General features: G+C 30.9%; 3 protein-coding genes across 15 annotated transcripts; 2 read left to right on the top strand and 1 right to left on the bottom strand.

Moving 5' to 3' along the window:
- The first annotated feature begins 1546 nt into the window (after positions 1-1546).
- LOC143184959 (protein TAPT1 homolog) lies at positions 1547-5836 on the top strand. 4 transcript variants are annotated; one of them, XM_076387593.1, is made up of 8 exons: positions 1547-1600; positions 1822-2058; positions 2659-2813; positions 3154-3251; positions 3348-3676; positions 3850-3947; positions 4638-4853; positions 5313-5836. In XM_076387593.1, the coding sequence occupies exons 2-8, from the start codon at positions 1893-1895 to the stop codon at positions 5784-5786; spliced, it is 1536 nt and encodes a 511-aa protein (XP_076243708.1). In that variant the 5' UTR covers positions 1547-1600; positions 1822-1892; the 3' UTR covers positions 5787-5836. The 4 variants fall into 4 exon arrangements, with proteins under 4 accessions (XP_076243708.1, XP_076243707.1, XP_076243709.1 ...); XM_076387594.1 differs by lacking the exon at positions 1547-1600 and adding an exon at positions 1710-1726; XM_076387592.1 differs by lacking the exon at positions 1547-1600 and having other exon boundaries at positions 1620-2058.
- A 602-nt stretch (positions 5837-6438) lies between these two features.
- Rsg7 (regulator of G-protein signaling 7) lies at positions 6439-12967 on the top strand. 6 transcript variants are annotated; one of them, XM_076387587.1, is made up of 14 exons: positions 6439-6949; positions 7374-7534; positions 7618-7910; positions 8055-8280; positions 8376-8472; positions 8554-8604; positions 8692-8847; positions 8961-9184; positions 9490-9716; positions 9819-9932; positions 10003-10128; positions 10209-10395; positions 10576-10668; positions 11944-12392. In XM_076387587.1, the coding sequence occupies exons 4-14, from the start codon at positions 8062-8064 to the stop codon at positions 12007-12009; spliced, it is 1560 nt and encodes a 519-aa protein (XP_076243702.1). In that variant the 5' UTR covers positions 6439-6949; positions 7374-7534; positions 7618-7910; positions 8055-8061; the 3' UTR covers positions 12010-12392. The 6 variants fall into 6 exon arrangements, 5 of the variants coding, with proteins under 5 accessions (XP_076243702.1, XP_076243703.1, XP_076243701.1 ...); XR_013002845.1 differs by lacking the exon at positions 6439-6949 and adding an exon at positions 12661-12967 and having other exon boundaries at positions 7296-7534; positions 11944-12137; XM_076387588.1 differs by lacking the exon at positions 6439-6949 and having other exon boundaries at positions 7296-7534; positions 7628-7910.
- A 362-nt stretch (positions 12968-13329) lies between these two features.
- LOC143184956 (monocarboxylate transporter 12) lies at positions 13330-21516 on the bottom strand. 5 transcript variants are annotated; one of them, XM_076387582.1, is made up of 6 exons: positions 21247-21516; positions 20427-21070; positions 17076-17317; positions 16768-16894; positions 16247-16426; positions 13330-15471 (listed from the first exon to the last, which is right to left on the bottom strand). In XM_076387582.1, exons 3-6 carry the CDS (start codon positions 17287-17289, stop codon positions 14178-14180), a joined length of 1815 nt encoding a protein of 604 aa, XP_076243697.1. In that variant the 5' UTR covers positions 17290-17317; positions 20427-21070; positions 21247-21516; the 3' UTR covers positions 13330-14177. The 5 variants fall into 5 exon arrangements, with proteins under 5 accessions (XP_076243697.1, XP_076243696.1, XP_076243699.1 ...); XM_076387581.1 differs by having other exon boundaries at positions 20427-21516; XM_076387584.1 differs by lacking the exons at positions 20427-21070; positions 21247-21516 and adding an exon at positions 18887-18924.
- Between the last annotated feature and the right edge of the window lie 885 nt (positions 21517-22401).

Here is a 22401-nt window from a genome sequence, read left to right as displayed (position 1 = left end):
TATTAATTAATTTTCCTGAAAATGATATTTGTTGCGAGAAAATATTATTTTATTGTAGAATTTTCTTTTAAGCAAGGAATCATCTCTCCTCTAGTTGCACCAACTTTCTCTGTATGATGTTGTATATTATAATAATGATTGTAAGAAATGATTGACTTAAAACAGTGTTATCCATAGGTAAAGCTCCTGACATTGGTATAAGGTGTACATATTTAACATCATTATCTTGTATTTATGTATAATAAAAGAATAGAATGGATAACACTGCTTTAAGGTTTAATGATGAATATTTTATATTTGAAAATATAGTAAAAGATCATGTTTAAAACTTGTTAAATTTATCTTTCACAACCATTTGTGCATAATTTAGAAATGCATGTAATAACATCATTTGTATACATATGTATGCACATGTAGAATAAACATGTAAATTAATGTATATGTATATACATATATATAAATATTAATTTTGAAGAAGATTTGAGTCTATTTATCAATAAATATAAAGATATTATAAAAACTGTTGTATTCTACATTAAATTTTTACTAAATAACTGTATACATTTTTAACATGGACATAATATATGTATTTTTATTACATAGAATATATTAAGTAGCGTTTTACTTAATTACAAGCTAATATTGAAATCTAAATCTTTGCTACTTGAAGACATTTGCATATTTCACTTATACAATATCAGTTTCCAAATATGATAGAATTAAGTAGGTATACTATCCTTTTCACTCTGCCATTTACATACCCTGTTTAAGTTTCAAATGAATGAAATGTGCTCCTACTTTACTTATTTTCACTCATCTTTCACTTACATATATGTACATATATAACATAACTCCTTTGCGTTCCTATATAAATATTATTACAAATACAAACTAATAATTATTGTAAATTATGAAGAGGAGCTAAAGAATATGTAAATATCAATTAGGATTGTTAAATAGCAAACTACTGATTTAATGAGAAAATGATATAAGAAAATTTCATACTGCTCTTAAAACAGTGCTGTGCTTTAATTGTCTATAATTCAAATATTTATTTTTTTCTATTTTTAGTGTTTATTCAAATTTTATATATTTATTGTTGTTGTTGAAATAATTATTAATTCATATTTATCATAACTAATGTTTGTATGTAACATAAACTTCTTATATGTATGAATACAGAATAAGTAAAACTGAATGAAATCGGAGGACATTTACATGCATTTAAAACATGGATATGGTACGCAAGTGTTTAAGGATATGTATAAGAAATTACTTTAATTGAATGAATTGAAATGAATTCAATTCAATGAATTGTGTGAAAGCAAAATTGTATACGCTTAGGTCTATTTATCTTACTAAAAATAAAAGATCGTTTCCCGATTACTATCAATCATTACTGGTCAGCCACTAATTGTGTCCAGTCTAAACTAATCATAAATTCAAATGGAGCAGAAATTTCCCGCTAACATTTTACTTCCAACAAACATCACTAGTGGTGCTGTAAAATGCGCTATTGAAATTGAGGGTGTTATTATCTATGGCTCGAAGTGTCAGATCCTTCGAGTTATACAATCTACGTACTCCTTGATTAGAATTGGTTAGAATTGATAACCTGTCATTTCACCTTTTCGCAATTACTTATGTCATATGTGCATACTCATTAATATGTATTTATAATCAAACTATTAATGTCACTAAAAACATCTTAAATCAGTTAGACTGAGTTAATAGTCGTATTTAAAATACATACTTATAATTATGCATGTAAACATAACTTTTAAAGTGAATATTTTAAGTAATAAAAACTATTTTAAAAAGGCAAGACAGAATTGAACTCATAATCCAAGCAATAACTTTGAAGTTATATAAAGCACGGAGAAGCAACGAGAATGAGTGACGACGAAAATTTACTAAATATTGGCGAAACAAAAGGCTTGTCATCGAAGGAGTCTAATGTCCATAAACACACAGTTGAAGATGTAAAAGGACACTTGCAGGAGAAAATCGACGACAATATCCTGAAAACTGCAGGGGAATGTCAACGACAGAGGCAAGGTGATAATTTATATTTAATCGAGAAGTAAAAGAGTTATATTTTCTTTATCGTGAATAATTATACTTAATTATGCATATTGACAGTCATGTATCATACAAACATATTTGTAAATAACAAATTTAGAATGCTGCAAAACAATTTACAGAAATTTCAAGGCGTTGCAGAAGAAGATAAAATAAATATGTTTAGTTTGGTGTTGTCCTATAATAGAATTGATTTGAGCTTTTCTTGATAATACGAACAGACCTCTTTTGCATGACTTTTCATTTTTTAAGGCTCGTGTATTTAATTTTTCTGCATCTTGTACTTAGAAGCAAAAGTTAGTAAAAAAAATTTGTTAAATAATAACTCATAATCATACATAGTCATTAGATTAATATTTTCTGTGATTCCAAATTTTAAAAATTTAGTTGAATTCATTTTACAAAGAATGTAAACTGTTAACTTAGTTATCAGATTGATTATTACTTTTTTCTCTAAAATTGCATTGCTACTTTGTAACCAGTTTTTTCATTTTTATCAATTAGAGTTATTTTTCATAACCGTGCTAGCACCATAGCATGCAAGTAATAAAAAGGAAATTTCTATTACAATTGCAGGTGTATCCCTCTTACAATTTTTACGAACAGAGTTAACAAGGGAATATCAGTTGGAACATGATGAGGAGACATTTTCTGCTAGACGAGAAAAATTATATTCCTTCATGAAAATTCCTAGTGAAGTTGAAAAATTTATGGCATATGGATTTTTACAAGTACGAATTTTTTGATCAAACGTTTTATTTAATAAAAATATGAGTATATTATACTCCTTATATAAATTTGTAATTTGGATCTGTTGGTAAGCTTATAGTGATAAAGGCTTAATTTGTATTTCTATCTGGCATCACTGAGCTATCACAATTAGTGTAAAATCAAGGCATCACAGTCTAATTTCTCAGTACTCCATTCTTTAAACGACAAATTTTTCACGATTTGTGTACAAGAAGTCAATGAATTGGTTCACTTAGAATTAGAAAAAAATATCTTGTATAGAATTGTATCAACAAAAATTACAACAAAACAAACAATAAAAGCGATAATTTTCTGTTTCAGTGTGCAGACTCATTTTTATTCGTTTACACATTTCTACCACTAAGATTTGTAATGGCACTATGGACAGTAATCACAAAACCCTTTCAACGTTGTTTTGGGTGAGTACAAGACGCGAAAACCGTTTACTTACAAAAATTCTTGTCATGTTATCACATAAAATATTTTTTATTTCATGAAATTAATTTTTGATTCAGAAAGAGGAAGTGCGATCCAAAAATCAAAGAGAGACATCTGAGGTCTGCAGAGATCTGTGATCTTTTAAAAGGAATCGTTGTGATCGGCTGTTTAGCAGCGACTTGGAAAGTTGACACTTCTATGATGTATCATGTGGTAAAAAGTCAGTCGGTCATAAAACTGTATATATTTTACAACATGTTGGAAGTCGGTGACAGATTGTTCAGCGCGTTTGGACAGGACACTATAGATGCCCTTTTATGGACTGCTACGGAACCGAGATCCAAAACGCAACCGGGATCTCAGCATGGTACTCTGCCGCATTTGCTATTCGCCTTTATGTATGTTCGTATCCTTTTCTTAGTCAGAGATATCCATTCATTCACCATAGACGGTGACGTTGAATTTACCAATACAAATCGAATTACGGAAAAATTCGACCAAGTATTCTCGAATTCTTATACTCACTAGTTTACCAAGATATACACGATGTATTTTCCTCCACATAATTTATCCTCAAAGTATGTCACAGTGTACTGGTATTGTTACAAGCAACGACTTTGAACGTAGCAATAAATAGCAGCAACAAAGCTCTACTGACCATAATGATGTCAAACAACGTAAGTGTTGGATTCATTAAATTGTCATTGTAAAATGCATTTTGCACCATAATGTACACATACGCTGCATTTCAGCGATTAACTCTATCGTTGCGGCGTGTTTTAAATGGAATCTCATCGCTGTGTACCTTTTCGTAGCAGTTTCATGTCAACTATTGGAATAAAAAAGCAAAACTCAAAGGACAGGGACATCTAGGATCATATACATACATCGTTTGTAATTAAACTTCCGTGTGCACATATCTCTGCACGCTCTTCATTATCGGGTGATTATTTTCTCGCGGTTGATCGATCCTTCAAAATGATAGAAGAGCTTGTTCAGGTCGCGCAGTTTCACCGCAGTAGGACAGTACCTATAGATAAAATATGTTTAATCCTTTCGCTACGGTGTAGAGTATATTTTTGTTTAATTTTCAGTTCATATAAAATGATTCCAGACACATATGATGGTTGTTTTACGTCGAACGAATAGTGAACAAGTTTTAGTCTGTGTCTGTAGTAGCGAAAGGGTTAACTTTCGATACCAATGTGACTCCGAGTTCTATGCAGACTAAATTTATTTGTCCGCTCCCAACGGTAAATAGTTTACAAGACTGTCTTCGTACATCATCGTTGCAAAGTAAAGCATAAAAAAGCAAATTATTTAAATAATATCAAGGTCGTATAACCCATGAAATGAACTTGTTTCAGTTCGTAGAATTGAAAGGCTCCGTTTTTAAGAAGTTCGACAGAAATAATCTGTTCCAACTGTCTTGCGCAGACGTGAGAGAACGCTTTCATTTAATGATGCTCCTTCTTGCTGTAAGTCTGCAAACTATGAAAGAATACGCATGGAAAGCAGAACGACTGGCCGTACTTTTACCAGACTGCATAGTATTGTTATTAGCGGAGGTGCTAGTGGATTGGGTACGTAGAAAGGCTATCTTGTGTTGGTATTCTTTTCACATGGAAAGCTCATCATGTTGCGATTAGGGTTGGATCCCAAAGAATAGATTGTACATGATCAAATCCTTTCAAAACTAACTCAAAATAAAAACTCCTTGTAGCCAGGAACTCAAGTGAAGTTCTGTGGGCCCATTTCGATGATTCCTTTAACTCTTTACGAAAATAATTACGTGCGAGATTAAGGATAAAAACTAGTTCATTTTAAGGATAAAGACTGATTCGGTTCCTTACACTAAATATATTCAATTTTTTTCAGTACCATAAAATGATTCTTTTCTGAAATCTCTTATATTAAGTGATAACCAATAGTATGTAAACTATTGTTAACGAAGTTCACTTGATTGATCCAAATTATATCATATTTGACATCATTTTTACCGATCGAATACAGGTTCATTTTGTTTCTCATTTTGCTTACAGGTGAAACACGCCTTCATAACACGTTTCAATGAGCTTCGGTCAACAGTTTATAGAGAATACACTGTCAGTTTGGCTTATGACATGGCCCAAACTCGTAAAGAGACTGCGTTCTCCGATCCTTCGGACTTAGTAGCCCGTAGAATGGGCTTCATTCCTCTTCCGTTGGGCGTCGCGATAGGAAGAGTATTGTGTGCGACCATTGCACCACCCCTAAAACCAGCGAATGCAATTCTAATGATTTTAGCTTACTCGATCCTGGTTGCACTAAGAATACTGAACAGCATAGTAATTCTCGGCAAAGCGTGTGACTTGATGTCAACGAACAAAAAAGATGCCGACACAAAGAACAGAAAACAACGCAAAAGCAGTAGTAATAGTGACCGTAAATTACTTTCGGAGAGCGGAATGGATCCAAATGTGACTACGCCAAATTGGGAGAGAACACGGATTGAGGAGGTCAAAGGAGAGTTGTAATAATTTTGTAAAATGAATAAAATAAAATAAAATGTCTTATTTATACTTAACGTAGATCTATATACATCAATTTTACCAGATAGAAATGTTAATTTCTTACTACACTAATTTTAACCGCGATTTGCCCAACGTTACTGACAAAAGTTGAGAGTTGGGTCAGCCAAGCTCAGCCAAGTCATGTAAGTTCTTACTACTACCACACTACAGACGAGTATAGTGTTAATTTCAGCTGTTGAATAAGTTTGTCAATTATGTAGTACAGTATTTTGATAAGATGACCTTTTGACAAATTTCGATTATGACCAACTTCACTGTAAATGGTTTCAGCACCAAAATTTTTAATAATACAAGTGTCAGAAATTTTAATGGATCAGTCAACATTTCTACACACTAAAATAAGACGAAAATTAGAAATTATAAAAATACGTTTTGGGGGCTCGTTTCAGAGTTATTAATCGGCGAAGAATCGCTTAAAATACGCGTGAAATATGTCTGACCTGACACATATGTATTCTACTGATTTCTCTATCTTCGGCCCTGACATAAACTATTGCGCACTGGCAGTAGAATAAATCCTAAGTCAGACACATTTCTCGCAAATTGTAGACTTTAGACATTTTTATAACAATGAATAACTCCAAAACAAAGCTTGAAAAGTAATTTCGTCTATCTTCATTTTCGTTTTATCTTAGCATCAGGATCACCCCTTAAAATTTCTGACACTTGTAGTCGAACATACTGTATAAAGACGAGAGAGCAAATGAAGTGTTTTTAAAACATACGTTCATTATTGCAAAAAATTATAAAAATCAACAGTAACAACGTAGCAATTCTTAAATATTCTTTCAGTAACACTAAGTATGCATAGTCGGATATTTATTAAATCCAGCTTTAAGCGCAATATTGCAATTGTTTCCAAAGATTTTCCATGTGTAACAATGTAACCAAACATCCTGTATTCATATATGTGCACAGCACATACATAAACATTGGATCACTATTGTATAAACATGCAATGCGCCATCTTTCTCTGCATATACATTGTTTTCTATACACTTGCTCTTTCTCTATCCTAATATCGTAGGATTGTACGCGCAGTCGTATTTCGTATACGCGAAAGTGCAGCTGTTGGTGAATGTATTTTATGTCGTCTATTAGAAAAGGTTTAACCATTATTTTATTTATAACTGAAATTTATATATCTCTTCTTCATTATTAAATAATTTAAAGAAAATATTTAAAATACATGTAAATTCTTCTCGTTGTGATTTGTGAAAATATCAGATATTTACTTTTTGCAGTTTTGGGATATTGATCATTTAATGAGAAGTAAAAATTTATACCTTAATGTTAACTTGTTATTAAAATACATAGTCTGGACAAATGTGACAGTGAGTTATTTAAGTGAAATATAATTGTCAGTGAATATTATATCATATAAAAGCAAGTAACTATTATTGCTGTGCTTGTTAAATTTAGGATCTATGAATCTACTAAGAAAGATGAATTACATGTTTTATTCTGCTCTGTGATTTAGATTTCCATCTCAATAACATAATTAATGATATATATGTATATATGTTTTAGTAGTTTCCCATTATTGTATAATTTTATGAAAGTGAACAACTGGAGTAATTCTGAAGCAAAAAATGACAATGTTATCAAGTATTGGTTTAGCTCCTGATAAATATATTAGAAGCAAGGTGCTTTTCATTTCTTTACATTGTGAAAAATGAAATCTTTTTGAAGTAAGTATATAGTTTTTATTATTCATTTGAATTATATACTTTAATATTTAAAAATAAATAGATTATGAAAAAATAATACACAGACATTCTAAGGAATAATCGGGAGGATCAAAGCTACATAATTACTGTTGTCTAAGGAGATACAGCAAAATCATAAAAGCAGTGAAAGTCTCAAAATATGCAGCTCTGAGGTTTTAGAACAAAAACTCTTATTAAATGAAAGTGGAAGTAAACGAAGTTGAAATTATGAAGATTCTAACAGAACTATTATTCAACTGCATTTATTATTCTATTAGTGATTATTATACTTTTACTTTCTAAACATTCTTTATAAAATTCTGTCAAGAACCTGAGATTTTGCTCTGACATAGAACATGTTAGTAATAAATACTTTTTTATACTTTTGCTTGCACTATAATGAATAGAACAAATAAATTTTATTTAATATTACTTAAATATATGTATATTGACTGTTTGAGCAAGGCAGCTTAAATATTAAAATTTTCAAATATTCCCCTAGAGTGGATATGGTAACTATGAATTCTGAAAAATCGGCATACCGCCGAAAACCAGATGAAAATAATGATATTGGAGATATAACTGGTCAACGTACAAGTAGAGATAATCAAATAAATCAGTCTAATAACCAGAATGGAGAAACGGTCGAGAAATATCCAAATAGTCCCATATATCATATCACTGCCTCTTGTGCCGAAGACATGCCTAATTATCTTGTATTCCAAAAAGTAATTATATAAATTAGAATACTCTATCCACCCTTTCTAGTAATTCTCTAAGTGTTTCTATTCATTATTTTTATAAATATTTGTGTATTTTATAGATGGAAGCTATTATAGAAAAAATGTCAGACGAAGATACAGGTGTCCCTGTAAAAACAGTGAAAAGTTTTATGACAAAAATACCTTCAGTCTTTACAGGTAAAGATGTACAAAAGTCTCTAAACTGTATTTTAAATTTTTTATGACAATTATCAATAGGTAAAAATTCTATTGTTTTAGGGACAGACTTAATATCATGGATGGTGAAAACTATGGCTATAGATGATCAAGGTATACTTGAAATTATACAAATCATTAAAATCAATTATAACATTAAAATCAAACAAGTTAAATAATATTCTGTTAATAATATTATAGAGGCTCTTCATGTGGCACACCTTATGGCATCTCATGGATATTTCTTTCCAATTGACGACCACTGCCTTACTGTAAAAAATGATAACACTTTCTATAGATTTCAAACACCATATTTTTGGCCGTCTCATTGTTGGGAACCAGAGAACACTGATTATGGTATAAAAACTATGTCCACTAATTCAAAAAAAATTATTCTAAATACTCTAATTTACAAGTTTTTATATATTAGTTAAATTTTTTAAACTAAATAGAAAATATAAATATTACAGCTGTTTATTTATGTAAGCGAACAATGCAGAACAAAACTCGTTTAGAATTAGCAGATTATGAGGCTGAGAATTTAGCCAAATTGCAAAAGATGTTCTCACGAAAATGGGAATTCATTTTTATGCAAGCCGAAGCACAAAGTAAAGTCGATAAAAAAAGAGACAAATTAGAAAGAAAAGTACTGGATAGTCAAGAAAGAGCATTCTGGGATGTTTATAGACCAATGGTAATAATTTAGATTATTTTATATTTCAAGATATGTTAAGGAACACAAGTAAATTGAAATAATCTTTTTCTTCTTATTGTTTTAACATAAACAAAAATCTAATCTCATTAAATATCAAGTATCAAGTGTTATCCTTCTAAATTTGTCTAAACAGACTCAAACATTATTTAAGACGAGATAATTTAATAAGTAATTATTAAGTTTTGTCGCAAACAAAATCTTTCTTTTCAACAGTAATTGTTATGTTTTCTACAACAAAAAATATACATATACTATTTTTGTTAAAATTATTGCATATGTTTTAGCCCGGATGTGTTAATACTACAGAATTGGATATTAAAAAAGCATGTCGTAGTAACAGGCCAATTTCAGAGTCACATAAGAATCTATACTTAGGAATACCTAGCAGTCATACTCTTCCAAATGCAGAAACACATACGGTACCTTCAATAGAAATATTATCTAAAGAGATCGAATTGCTGAAAACTAGATTAGATAGATCAAATACAAAAGTGTCAAAAGTTTCAGAGGCGTAAGTAAGCACTATGTTCATGTACATTATAACTAACATAATAATAGCAATGAACTCTTCATGTTGTATAATTTACTATTAAGTAAATTTCAATTATTTTAGTCTGATCGGATATTTTGAACAATATGTAGAATATGACCCATTTTTTATACCACCTGAATTTACGAATCCATGGATATCAGATAATTCTGATATGTGGGAACAAGAAAAATTAGCGTATGTATAATTCTTGATTTTACAGTATTTTATGATGTCAGTATTGTAATAAGTTTTTTTCTTCAAATAGAAAAGAGATATCAACAAGAAGAGTGAAAAGGTGGGCTTTTAGCCTACAAGAATTGTTACAGGACTCTATTGGAAGAGAACAATTTATACGTTTCCTAGATAAAGAGTTCAGCGGTGAAAATCTGAAGTAAGTAAGCAGTAACACTTTTATTCTACTGATAATATAAGTGTAACTTAAAAATGTAAAATCTTCCTTGACATGTGTAGATTTTGGGAAGCTGTTCAGGAATTGAAAACGTTACCACAGAAAGAAATCCCACCTAAAGTAAATGAAATTTGGAATGAGTATTTGGGTCAAGATGCTAGTTGTCCAATTAATGTCGATTCTCAATCTTTCGAAATAACGAAAAAGAATTTACAGAAACCTGATCGATGGAGTTTCGACGTAGCAGCGGTATAAGTTCCAAACAACAACTTTTTGTTAAGTTTTAAGAAATTTATTATAGAGATATTTAAGTTGAAAAAAAATATTCCGTTGCTTAGACTAAATGTATTTTATGTAGTAAGGACTTAGATATAATAGTAATAATAAGGAAATAATAAAAAAATGTTCCGTGCTATTGTTAAATTTTAGGCACACGTTTATCATCTGATGAAAAGTGATAGTTATTCAAGGTATCTGCGTTCGGAAATGTATAAGGATTTTCTCAATGGCTCGAAAAAGAAGGTCAATATAACATTGATAAATTATTTTTTAATATACTGAGAAACATATCAAGTTAATACAATAATAAGTATTCCATTGATATAACTTAAGAGTACAATTAGAAACGTAGCAATCATTCATTTATTTTGACATTCTTATTTATGAAAGTTAATATGTATTTTTTATTTACACATTGACACGTGCATGATGCCTGGAAGAATTAAAGAAAAGTAGGCAAAAAATGTCTATGAGTCTGTAGAGAACTTGACACTTATCGAAAGTGTGGATGAAGGGGATTTCCTCCAGACATCATAGATACATAATTGTCAATATCAGTGATAATTTATCATTTATCGGTGTCGTTGTCATCACTATCGTCATTGCCTTCATTGTCGTATTTATTTCTATATTATATCATCACGTTCTCTTTCTTATATTGTCAGTGTTATTATATGTTTAGCTTTGGCTATCCAAAGCCGGAAAGTAAACTTCCCAAAGCCACACTTCGTGGTGGGATAATATACTATCGAAATTGTATTAATATATTAATAAATATGAAAAGTTTAATATTCAGTAACTGTTATTTATTTAATATAAAAAAAATGAATTGGCATTTGGAAGTTACATTTTGGATTTTTACCTCAGAATAACATTAAACATGTACTACGTATTATTTGCAAACCAATTTCAGTGTATTATTATTTGAATTCTATATTTTATCTTTAGACATATCTTCAAAAATAATAATTAGTTTTATTAAAATCTTAAGTCTTATTTCAAGCAAAATAATAAGGTATTCAAAGAAAAGTATTATAAAAGTTTAATATTTTAGTCACCAACATCATCGTCATCAACACTGTCATCATCATCATCATCACCATCATCACCATCATCATCATCATCAGCGATGTTAACATCATTATATTTTATGCATTATTTTAATTAATCACAACTATGTTTATAGTCATTTTTAAAGTGTATTTTTTAAGTTCTTTTAAATTATTGAAATATATTCAAAAATGGATTTATTTGCAATTTGATGCCTATTGATAAAGAAAACAATTAATGCGTGAATATTATTGACTCTACTAGAACCTAACTTTAATTTTAAATTGACATTCTATCATCCATAATGAACTTTTAAATCCATTTTTGAAAGTACACGTTTGCATCTGATATTTAGAAAAGAAACAATACCATTTTATATTTAAAAATGTTACTCTTTCGTCGAAAGTAGTTAGGAAATTTCCCAATTTTTTTACTGATTAAATTAGTTATTTTGTTCAATTATTTCAGACTTCAGTAAAAGGTATTCGTTCTATTGTATCATTCAGTGGGCGAAGAGACACAGCAACGTCGTAATCATTATTAGAGAACTTTTCAATCGTAAGGATCGTTCCAAATCTCGGATTGCATTTCTATTCTCAAAGTTATTTGAAGAGAAACACTATTTCTTTAATCATTTTAAAATGTGTTCAACCTTTGCAGAAGTAAGTATATTAATATTGTTTGCATATTACGTGATAACATTTTCAAACGTATTTATTTCTAATTCTGTCTCTTGCATAAACGTAACATATTAAATATGTTTAATATAGCCTGAGTTTTGAAATAAAAATTACAAACAATTTATTATACTATATGTACCGTAATGACATAAAATGTATTAATAAGAGCTACATACATTTTACTTTTAATATATGCTCTTAAATTACATATCATTGTGATGCTTAATTGTTTATATTGTAATATGTAGTATTATTAAAATAAATAGAATCATTTGAAGAGATCGTCATGTGTAATAATTTAGAATTTAGATTTAGATAAAAAGCGCCTAAAAGCTAGCAACCTATCAAACAAGTATCTGCACACAATGCATTAGCGTCGATACAAGAATTCATAAAAAAGTCACAATTAATATTGTTCAGTTAATTCATTTGGTTTTGGGTACACGGAATTAGTTTTATAAGACTTTCCAATATGCAGTTGGTGAAATTGGTGATACGTTTGTAGGAATGTAGCTCATTAAATCGAGGTCATAAAGTGCAGTTCAGGGACCAACCCCAGGACCCAGCGGAATCTATGCCGCTATGCCTCTTCCTCACACGCTGACATTTCCGTTTCTCCTGTTTCATCAGTTTCTTCGCTTCGGATTAGACCCAGGAATCCATTTTTGCGTATACAGTAGAGTTTTATACGAAAACAAGTTTAGATACGAAAACAATAAAAAAATGTTCATGTGCACAATTGTTCGAAAACGCTTAATTTTTTAGTTATACATTATTTTATATTGCGTACACTGTGATACTTTCTTCAAGATCCATGATGATGCGCCACTCGTTTAAAGGATCCGAATATCTATGTACTTAGTGAGACTTTAAAGTAAACTAAATAGTGTGTAACTTGTAACCAAAAGACTACGCGTTTTCAGGCAAGACTGAATTTGAACTTTTTTCATCGTCTTTGTCTCTAAAATTTATCCTTTAAAACTGTCCTACATTTTTTCTTGTTTATTACGAGTTCTGGACCAGCGTTTCGCATAACATAAAGTAGCGTATAACTAAAAAAAGTAGGCGTTATCGGGCATAACATTTTCTGATACACCCTGTATGTATACTGAAATAGTTAAATTCATACACTATCATTTCAATGTGGGACATTTCAAATTTTATATTCAGGACATACTATGTAACGTTTTTATTTTTTACATATCTTTTAATGGATATATACAGATACAATCAGTCATAATTTAATAAAATTGCATTGAGTCGTCGTATCCGTAATTCAGAGGGTGTAATAAAGAAATCATTAGATCTAATGCATTGCAGGACCTTATCTTTGCTAATGAAAATTAGTGAGAATAGGTCTTACATGGAAATGAATCATTAATGGTGTTTGTCATACATTCAGGTCAATCAAAACTTGAACGAGAACGTAGATTTACCCTCTAAAAAAATTACAAATTTCTTTAGCTTTAACAACTTTACAACCCCTACAGATGACTACCATGTTATATCTCTTCTAGCAAATACATGTACTCATATATGTTCTGACAGATATCATCTTAATTTTCCATACACTGTGCATTTAAAATGATGATGTGGATACTAGTTTTCACAGTGAAATGGAGATATAATACATTTTGAATGAGTACTCGATTAATTATATAAGGTTTACAATTAGATTGTATCTAATTATGATTAGATTACAATTAGATTTACAATTAGACCATTCAGTCATAGTGACTCTTTTAATCACCAGATTCACTCAAGAGAGCTATACGCATTATTAATCCTAGATTTGATTGAACTAATCCTACTGCTCAAAGAGATGGCATATTTTTGATGTTACAACACAATAGTTTTCAGTCGAATGTAAAACTCATTGAATTTTTATAAGGACACAAAGGCTTTCCTTAAATAGTTATTGCTTAGATGGCAGTCTATAATACAGATGTAGGTAGACTTAAAAATATTTCACAATTTAAATGTGCTTAAGATTCACTATGTAACACTAGCAGTGGTTTACTGTTATACATCTTGCAGATTCTTCTTATTGTTTCTGTTTATAAGAGGTACAACTGCCCATAATGTAGTACCAAGAATAAGTATAATACCAAAAGCTAAAAAGATTGGCTTGTATGATCCTACATTCTCAAATATAACACCACAAACAGGTGGTCCAACTAACTGAAGAACTCCATTAACAAACAAAGATATTCCATATGATGAACTGAGTTTTTCTGTACCAAGCATATCTGCCAAAATTACTGTTGTAATACCAATATACATGCCAGACGATAACCCAAACAATGCACAAAAGAAAGAAAGCATTGTGTAAGTTGTTGCCATGGGCAACAATGCTAAAGCTATTCCACTAGTACCAAGTCCACAGACAAAATAGTAATACTTTGGTACAAAATCAATATCTGATAATGAAGCTCCACCAATTCTCCCAACTAAATCAAGAGCAGATACTACAGATAGAAGTAAGGCAGAAGAGTTTTTATCAAAACCTTGTGAAATAGCATATGATGGTAGTAAAATCATAAAATTAGTATTACTGATTGCTGATGTGGAATTTGAAATCAAAATTATTAAATAAACTGGATCTCTAAGCACACTTAAATCAAAGAAATGTGTTTTGTCTGTATCTACTGTAGGTAACACATCAGATACTGATGTTTTTGATAATAGTGAATTTTTTCTTGATTCTTTTACAACTTTTTCATTTTTGTCATTGTTCTGTGAACAATTATCTAATTCTAACTTTGCAACTTTCAATTTATTAGTGATTGTATTAGTTTCAGATGTATTGCTTCCTCTGCGTAATAGATTAAAATTCTGATAGCTTGGAGCATTACCTTTTTTATCATTGCAATAGTTTACTTCGAATGCATTTTGTTTTTCTATCATATTTTTTTTATCCTCAAATGTGTCATCACCCTTAATTTCTAAACAATGACTCTGTTTAAGATTACTAACTGCACTTTCATCTTCACTTTGTTCTTCTTTCTTTGACTTTGCATCACTGTATGTTTCACTTTTAGTAGTGGATGCTGTGTTATCAAGGAGCTCAGACAAACTTTGTAGGTGTTTATCTTTATCATCTGGCTTTGTGTCCTTAGCATCCTGTAATATTGTGTTGATTTTCTCTGAATTACTTGATTGTCTTTGCTCAAGAGATGGTTCATCTATAGATAATGCTTCATTATCAATTCCTTGTTCTACTGGTACAGTGATCATATGCTGTTCAACTGGATGGTACAGTAGACCACAGACTAATGTGTTTAGTGTAACTGCACCCATAATTAAGACAGCACCCCTTAAAACAAAAATGTTTAAATTATTTTTAATTACTGAAAAATATATTTTATACGAACTATAAATATTTGTAGTAAACAGAATATCTACAATAATTTAGCAAATTGTAATATGGAAACTCAACATATCAAAAAGAATCAGAAAGTCCTTTACCATTTTGCGACTGAGCTTTATTTTTGAGAAATAAGTAATTACAATTTCAGACGAACGTAGCATGCTGTTGCATATTACTCTGTTTTATTCATTGAGTGGTTCCTAGTTGAATAATACAATTAAACAACTGGTTTCTGTTTGAAAAAATTTACTACTCGCCCCAAACTGTGGATATTCAGCGAGCCTAAGATAGTACGTTATTCTGTGGACTTGTTTCAATATCAGGGAAGTTCTGTATTTAAATATAGTTGAAATAATGTTGTATTTGTGTTTATTTTCGCCAAAAAAATTCTCACTAAGTCATTATCTGACGAAATACTAACGAAAATTTCAAGAAAAATATAAAAAATTGAAAATTTTCACTAGTAGATGACTAACCTCGCACGCCGGCCTTATCAGTTTTGGCTGCCGGTGCGAAGGATCACTCGTTGTTATTCTGTCTCGCTCACATTCAATTCACTGTCCTTGTCGAATGGTTTGTGCGAGGACCCAGTCTGAATAAGTGTCTCTACCCTCCCCGGTTAAACGCTTATGAGTGCTCCCCATTTGTGAGCATGTAACCGGGGCTTACTGTACCGAGGACTGTACCACATTGGACCACGAATACAAAATGAACACGTTACCTGTATCCAAAATTGTCTAGCAGATATTGCAAGAATGGTGGCAATATGATAGTCCCGATTGCGCTTCCAGAAATGCACAAGCCATTGGCGAATCCTCGAAGTTTTTCGAAATACGCAGTTACAATGTATACTGTTGGTGGGAATGTAAGTCCAGCACCAATTCCAACCATTAAGCCATAACTATATTTAAAAAATAAATAAAACTCGTTTGTTTCATCAGCTTATAACTGAGGAGTACCGTATTTAGTAAAAAAATTAATATTCTATAATTGAATCAGCGAATTGAAAAACAGTACAAGTCCAAAATTAGCCATTTTCAAATAATCTCAAAACTGGGCCCCACGGCCAAAATGTATTAAGTCACACAGAAAACAAGTGGACTTAATAGACTGTGGTTATGGGGTATACGCAAAATGCACAAAAATGCACGTCGAAATAAAATATCTCAAAATAGGTATGGTTTTTGGATTTGTACTGTTCTTCAACTCACCAACTGAATTAGTCGGAAAAATAACGCCTACCTAACGTATAGGTAAGAAACCGAGTTCGCGAAATAGCTCAACATCATTCCAGAAGCCGCAAAGGTGCCACCGATGATGGTTACTGTTTTGTAGGAGTACTTGGTGGATAAAATACTCGATAAAGGACCTATAATTTTAATTTATATTTAATATAGCGTTGAAAGGGGGAAATCAACCTGAAATAGTGAAATAATACAATGAAATATTCGCATGATACTAACTGGGAATAAAAATTCAAATTGGTGTAAAGGCAAGTGTCGAACGTACAGTACGATTAGAAGAATGTCGACGCATATTCGATCACTTACCTAATGAGTTGTATAGGAAATAACATAAAGCTGGCATCCAAGAAGCAGCAGTGGAAGAGGCTTTGAAAACGTGAAGAAATTCAACGAAAAGAACGCCGAACGACTTCACGGTCCCCGGAATAAGAAAATTCACAATAAGAGCAGATGAGAGGACCACCCATCCCCATCCTCCGTCTGGTGGAACTAATTTCGTTTTTTCGGTTTTGGCTATCATATTGAAACGAAGGGTTGAAAAAAGTCACCTAAAAATAAAGCAGAAAAGCATAATTATTAATTAGGATAATACAAAAGTATCCGATTAGCGCGATAGGTTCGCAGAAAGAATTATGATTCTGCATAAAAAATTGATTGAATAGGAATACAAACTTACATACTTTATTAGCTTATATAAAAGAATTAATACGATTCTATTTCGATTTTAATTTCAATTTATATGATGTCTCTCATTCTATACTCAATTTGTAGATAAATGTATACGGAAATGTTTTCCCATGAAATTTCGGAGTTAACGAGTGATGAATAAAATTTTCATATTCTGGTATTTGGAACAAGGCTAATAAAGTGAATGTACTAGGTAACTACCTATGTACCCTTTGAAAAATAAAACATCGTGTACATGCATATATTGTTCATATGTGGAACCTTCGTCTTGCATTAATAACTTTTTGTCTATGTTTTCTAATTGTGAACAAAAAACATGCAATTGAATGACGGTCTTAAAAAGTCTTCTAAAAGTATACACAGTGACTTAGATATGGTTTCATTTATGATTAATGATAGAATAAACTATGTGGTAGTGCATAGATGATATAGTTTCTTCTTATAACATTATAGAATATAGCAATGTTATTATTATCACAGATTCCATTTAAGAAAAACACCAACTAATTTTAGAACTTAGAAGAATATAATACTTTAACTAAAATGTTTTGCCAACCTTGTAGGTATAGTAGAACTTTCTCTTTAAACATTTCCTATGTCAGTAGACATATTGGCTGTACTATACTTTGAAGTGAAAACTAACGCTTTTACGAATATAAATTTAACTTTATTATAGTTGGTAAATTTTAAAATGATTTTAGAATTTTATCAAAAATTAACGTAACATTCGAAATCATGCGTATCGATAATATCCGATTAAACAATCGATTTTTTCTGGTCACCCAGATAAAAGGTATTTTTCAGTGGTAACACGAGACTTTAATTACCATAGGGCAATTGACACTTTGCTAAATGTGCTTAAAAGTGCTAAAATTGCGCGCAGATCAAGCAGACGTCAAGAATTCTTAATAGACCTACTCTTTCAGTGTTTGCGTATTCATTCTGTGAACTCGCTACAAATTTTAAGTTATGCACACAGAAGAAAAATTAGTACAATCAGTAGCAAGACCGTTTACCGCGTGTATTAGGTAATTGGTCCAAAAATATAGATTTCCCGGAATCTTATTTATTTTGTAAAAATAATTATAAAAGGAACAGAAATTTTTCTTTTTATTTGCAAAAGGGCAATATCCAATAATTTTAAGAACTCTAATGAAGACAAATATATTAAAAAAGTTATAAAATGATTCTTGAAATATCTATCAATCGATTAAATAATGTTTTTCCATGCTATATATTAAGTATAAGCAATGATGTGTTAATGAGATAATTTACATATATGATATTGTGTTTGAAACGATAGAGAATGGAGTGCCTTTCAGATGTTATCAGGTATTGTAAGTTATGGCAGTAGTAACATTAGTCATTGTTTACAAGCATATACGTGCGTTCTGCGGTTTTATCAAATTACGTATAAATGAATTACCTACCACCTGTTAATCAAGAATAATTTTACGAACAATTGTTTCAAATAGAAGTAAAGGATATCCCTGGGAAAAATTCATACGTCGAGGCTGATGCCGATCTTTTGAATTTTTAATAATGTCCATGTTCCTGAATAAAAATTAATGATGAAAACTATGAAAATAAAATTCTGTTACTTTAAATTACATCAGGAAATGATAATGACTCATAATGAAAAGCTATTGTATTTATGGACGCATAATCTTCTACACCGAGACAAAAATTTGACTAAAATTTCAAGTTCTTATGATGAAGTACGATCAAATCTAGAAGAAATTATCTATTTCTATTATGAACTGCTGGCTTGCAATCAAACAATAAGTAAGACGTTTTGTTGTGAGCAATTAACCCATTTGAAATGAAACGGAGAAACGAGGAACTTGTCACGCTGCGTAAAGTGTAATTTTGTCAAAATAAAATTCAATAAACATGAAATGTAGAAAAAGGTTACAAAACAATAAATTATCATAATACGAATTGCTCACGAGTTAAATTAATCAACTGCATTTTTTAAATATTACCGGTTTTTAAAGAAGAACATCGCATTAAATTATATAACAAAAGGAATTTTACTTACAGCAAAATTAGCAAAAGATTTTTCAATATTAATACTTTTGATGTTAACAAAAAAGACTTATTCATCATTTTTATAGTAAAATTGAGTGAATTAAAAAACGAAAATGATATTTGAAGCGAGACTAGAGAAGATATGTTGAGGTAAAAGGATGATTAATCCTTTTATCAAGAAACTAAGATTATTCTTATATTGGAATACAAATTATTGTACATCGTTTTTATAAAGGTCAAATAACGTTAGAAGAGGAAATATCATCGTGCATTACTAGCAACGCCTTAGGCGACGATTTTAAATTATTCACGTCAAGTGCGGCTGAAACAGACCTCTAAGAACGTAAAGAACTTCTTAAATATTCTGATCTCTACATCTTTTAAGATTTTATACGTTAAAACAAATATTACTGGCTATATTGTATCTATACAAATAATATCTTCATCAAATTTAACTTACTCAAAATATCAAACTTCAATCGTCCAACTACTTCTATATTAAAATTTTTTATATTGAATAATTAACGTTAAACACATGCTATTGCTATTAGTTAATCTATGATAATAATGCTCTATTAATACTATTTTGTATAAATAATAATTAACTTATTATTATAATAATTATTGATTGTTAATGTAACTTAATAATTCAATTATTTTTTCAATTATTTAAATAAAATTTGACATCATCTTTTTTATGGCAAGATATAATTTAAAAACATTGTTATAAATATTATAAAAAAATGTAATATCTTCATAAATATATTTTTTATCTTTAACAATTTATTTGCAAATGTATCTTGAATTTCACAAAATACATTTATCTATTCAAGACAGAATGATTAATTTCATTTGTGGAATACGTTGATGCAATTTCGTGTTTGATGAAAAAAGAAACGAAAAAACTTTTATGTCTGAAAGACATAAACGTGCACTGACCTGTAGAGGTTCTGCGACCTGTGCGAACAGTGGCCGGTCCACGATACTCGTTGACACTAGTTTCAGATTCAGATAGAGAAGGGCGGTCGGGACAGAGGAATCTTCATGGGACGTTCACTATCATCGTGAGTCTTGAACTAGACTGTGCACAGGCATCGAAGAACTCGTTCCTTTCCCTCTTCCTTTTCTTTCAGTCCAACTCAAGCTGGAGGCGGAGGGACACCCGAAGGTTGCCCTCGACTTCAACGAAACCAAAATGGTGAGCATATCGCGGCATAATAAATCGAGGCTTCTTCCTTTCCCACGAAAAACCTATTCATTTTCCGTGCTCGGCTGCTGTTTATGCAACAGCATAGGAGAAAGTAAATGGTGGCAATATACACTTGTTAATAAAAATACTGATTTTCTATTGCTACCAGAAAGTATCAGAACGAGCATTATTTTCCTTATGCGAGGGGAAAAAGTATGTTCTCCATGAGATTTCGCAAAATTCAACAAGATCTAGTACATATTCACTGGTTCACAGTCTACCTGCTGATGCAACAATTTCAAACACAATTCTCTCACAAGTCTTCCATTATTTTGACAAGTTATACAATGCTAATGGATCTGTGCACCGACGATATACAGAACTTGATTGAAATCTGCAATTCGAAAACATTTTACAGTCCCCTTGCAAGAGATAGCAAGTAAGTTTACTAAACGGCACAGTGCTAGATGCACTTGGTTGTGTAGGCAATAAACCATGCGAAACGCACAGGTAAAAGCTACAGGGTGGGAGAACCCTCTCCCAAGTCCTGTGTACACCACCGGTTCTCACCTTCATTCGAACGAACACGGAGCTATGCTTGACCATTGCGCATTATAACCGATATATTATTCCACTAGGCTAAGATACCAAGAGGAATCTTTCTTTTTTCTCGTATAGCGTAATTATAACAAATTTCCTTTTTTTTTTTGTAAATCCTCATCTTCGAGTATGTTATTTCGTCCCGTTTTATATTTTCCTCCTGTTATTGACATTGCTGCTTCTTCCTTCTCCAGCAGCTTCTTCTTCTTCTTCTCCTCCTTCTCCTCCTTCTCATCCTCATCCTCAGCCTCATCCTCATCGTCCCCCCCCTCCCCTTCCCCCCTTAATCGTTATTCCGCAGGATGCTTATTACTTTTTATTTGGAAATGTGCACTGCTATTTTTAACCTGGCCACTTTTCTTCTTTATAGCCTTATTTCTTTTCTGCTTGTGTTCTTATCGCCAAAGGGAGCTTCCTTTTATCTCGAGTGTACAGGAATTGCAATCCTTTTAAATCGATACACGCAAATATGGTTTATAACTTTTCAATTTTACATAATTCTGTTTAACTTTGCAGATATAATTTTGTACTAAATTTTAGTTTTTAGAATTTCTTCTAAAATGTGTACATGTTATCTAAAAAGGAATAAGACCTTATTTTGTATAGATATGTAAATATGCGAAAAATATATATATATAAAATAACGAAATTTGCACTAATTATAAAATTTAATTTTGTTTAAAACGTCTTTGCAAATAGTGGTAGTCTCACCTAAAATGTAGAAACAAAAAGGAATAACGAAAAATTATATATTTATATGCAACGCGGAGAAAATTGTTTGTTCATTGATACAGCGCAAAAACTAGAAACTGATAACAGTTACATTTATTGCTTATAGCAGCGTTGCTGGAAGTAATTGAGCGGATTCAATATTAGCCTGGTCTGGTTAAGAATAGCCACGGTGGGAATCCCGTTTGACCACCTTACGTGCTGGTTGCTTACAGACTAAATTAGGGTGAATGTTCCGTTGTATGTACAAAAGCCATCTCTGTCATTTAATTATTAGATGGTGATATTAAATTATCTGACGATACTTACGTGAATATTTATGTATATACCTAAGTACGAATATTAAATATAATATAATCTATAATGAAATGTTTTTTGTTATATGGAGAAAATAAA

Source organism: Calliopsis andreniformis, chromosome 10, assembly GCF_051401765.1.
Source record: "Calliopsis andreniformis isolate RMS-2024a chromosome 10, iyCalAndr_principal, whole genome shotgun sequence".
NCBI lineage: Eukaryota > Metazoa > Arthropoda > Insecta > Hymenoptera > Andrenidae > Calliopsis > Calliopsis andreniformis.
The sequence above is the reverse complement of the archived record's forward strand: the minus strand, read 5'-3'. Positions and strand labels throughout refer to the sequence as shown.

What these genes read in the sequence shown, in the direction of transcription:
- LOC143184959 (XM_076387593.1), top strand. Translation starts at nt 1,893, where the DNA reads ATGAGTGACGACGAAAATTTACTAAATATTGGCGAAACAAAAGGCTTG. An exon ending in TGGCATATGGATTTTTACAA is followed by an intron (nt 2,814 to 3,153) that starts GTACGAATTTTT and finishes TTTCTGTTTCAG; the next exon opens with TGTGCAGACTCATTTTTATT. An exon ending in ATTCGCCTTTATGTATGTTC is followed by an intron (nt 3,677 to 3,849) that starts GTATCCTTTTCT and finishes TTATCCTCAAAG; the next exon opens with TATGTCACAGTGTACTGGTA.
- Rsg7 (XM_076387587.1), top strand. Translation starts at nt 8,062, where the DNA reads ATGGTAACTATGAATTCTGAAAAATCGGCATACCGCCGAAAACCAGAT. An exon ending in GGGATGTTTATAGACCAATG is followed by an intron (nt 9,185 to 9,489) that starts GTAATAATTTAG and finishes CATATGTTTTAG; the next exon opens with CCCGGATGTGTTAATACTAC. An exon ending in TCAATGGCTCGAAAAAGAAG is followed by an intron (nt 10,669 to 11,943) that starts GTCAATATAACA and finishes CAATTATTTCAG; the next exon opens with ACTTCAGTAAAAGGTATTCG.
- LOC143184956 (XM_076387581.1), bottom strand. Translation starts at nt 17,289, where the DNA reads ATGATAGCCAAAACCGAAAAAACGAAATTAGTTCCACCAGACGGAGGA. An exon ending in TTTCCTATACAACTCATTAG is followed by an intron (nt 16,895 to 17,075) that starts GTAAGTGATCGA and finishes TTAAAATTATAG; the next exon opens with GTCCTTTATCGAGTATTTTA. An exon ending in GTTTCTTACCTATACGTTAG is followed by an intron (nt 16,427 to 16,767) that starts GTAGGCGTTATT and finishes TTTTAAATATAG; the next exon opens with TTATGGCTTAATGGTTGGAA.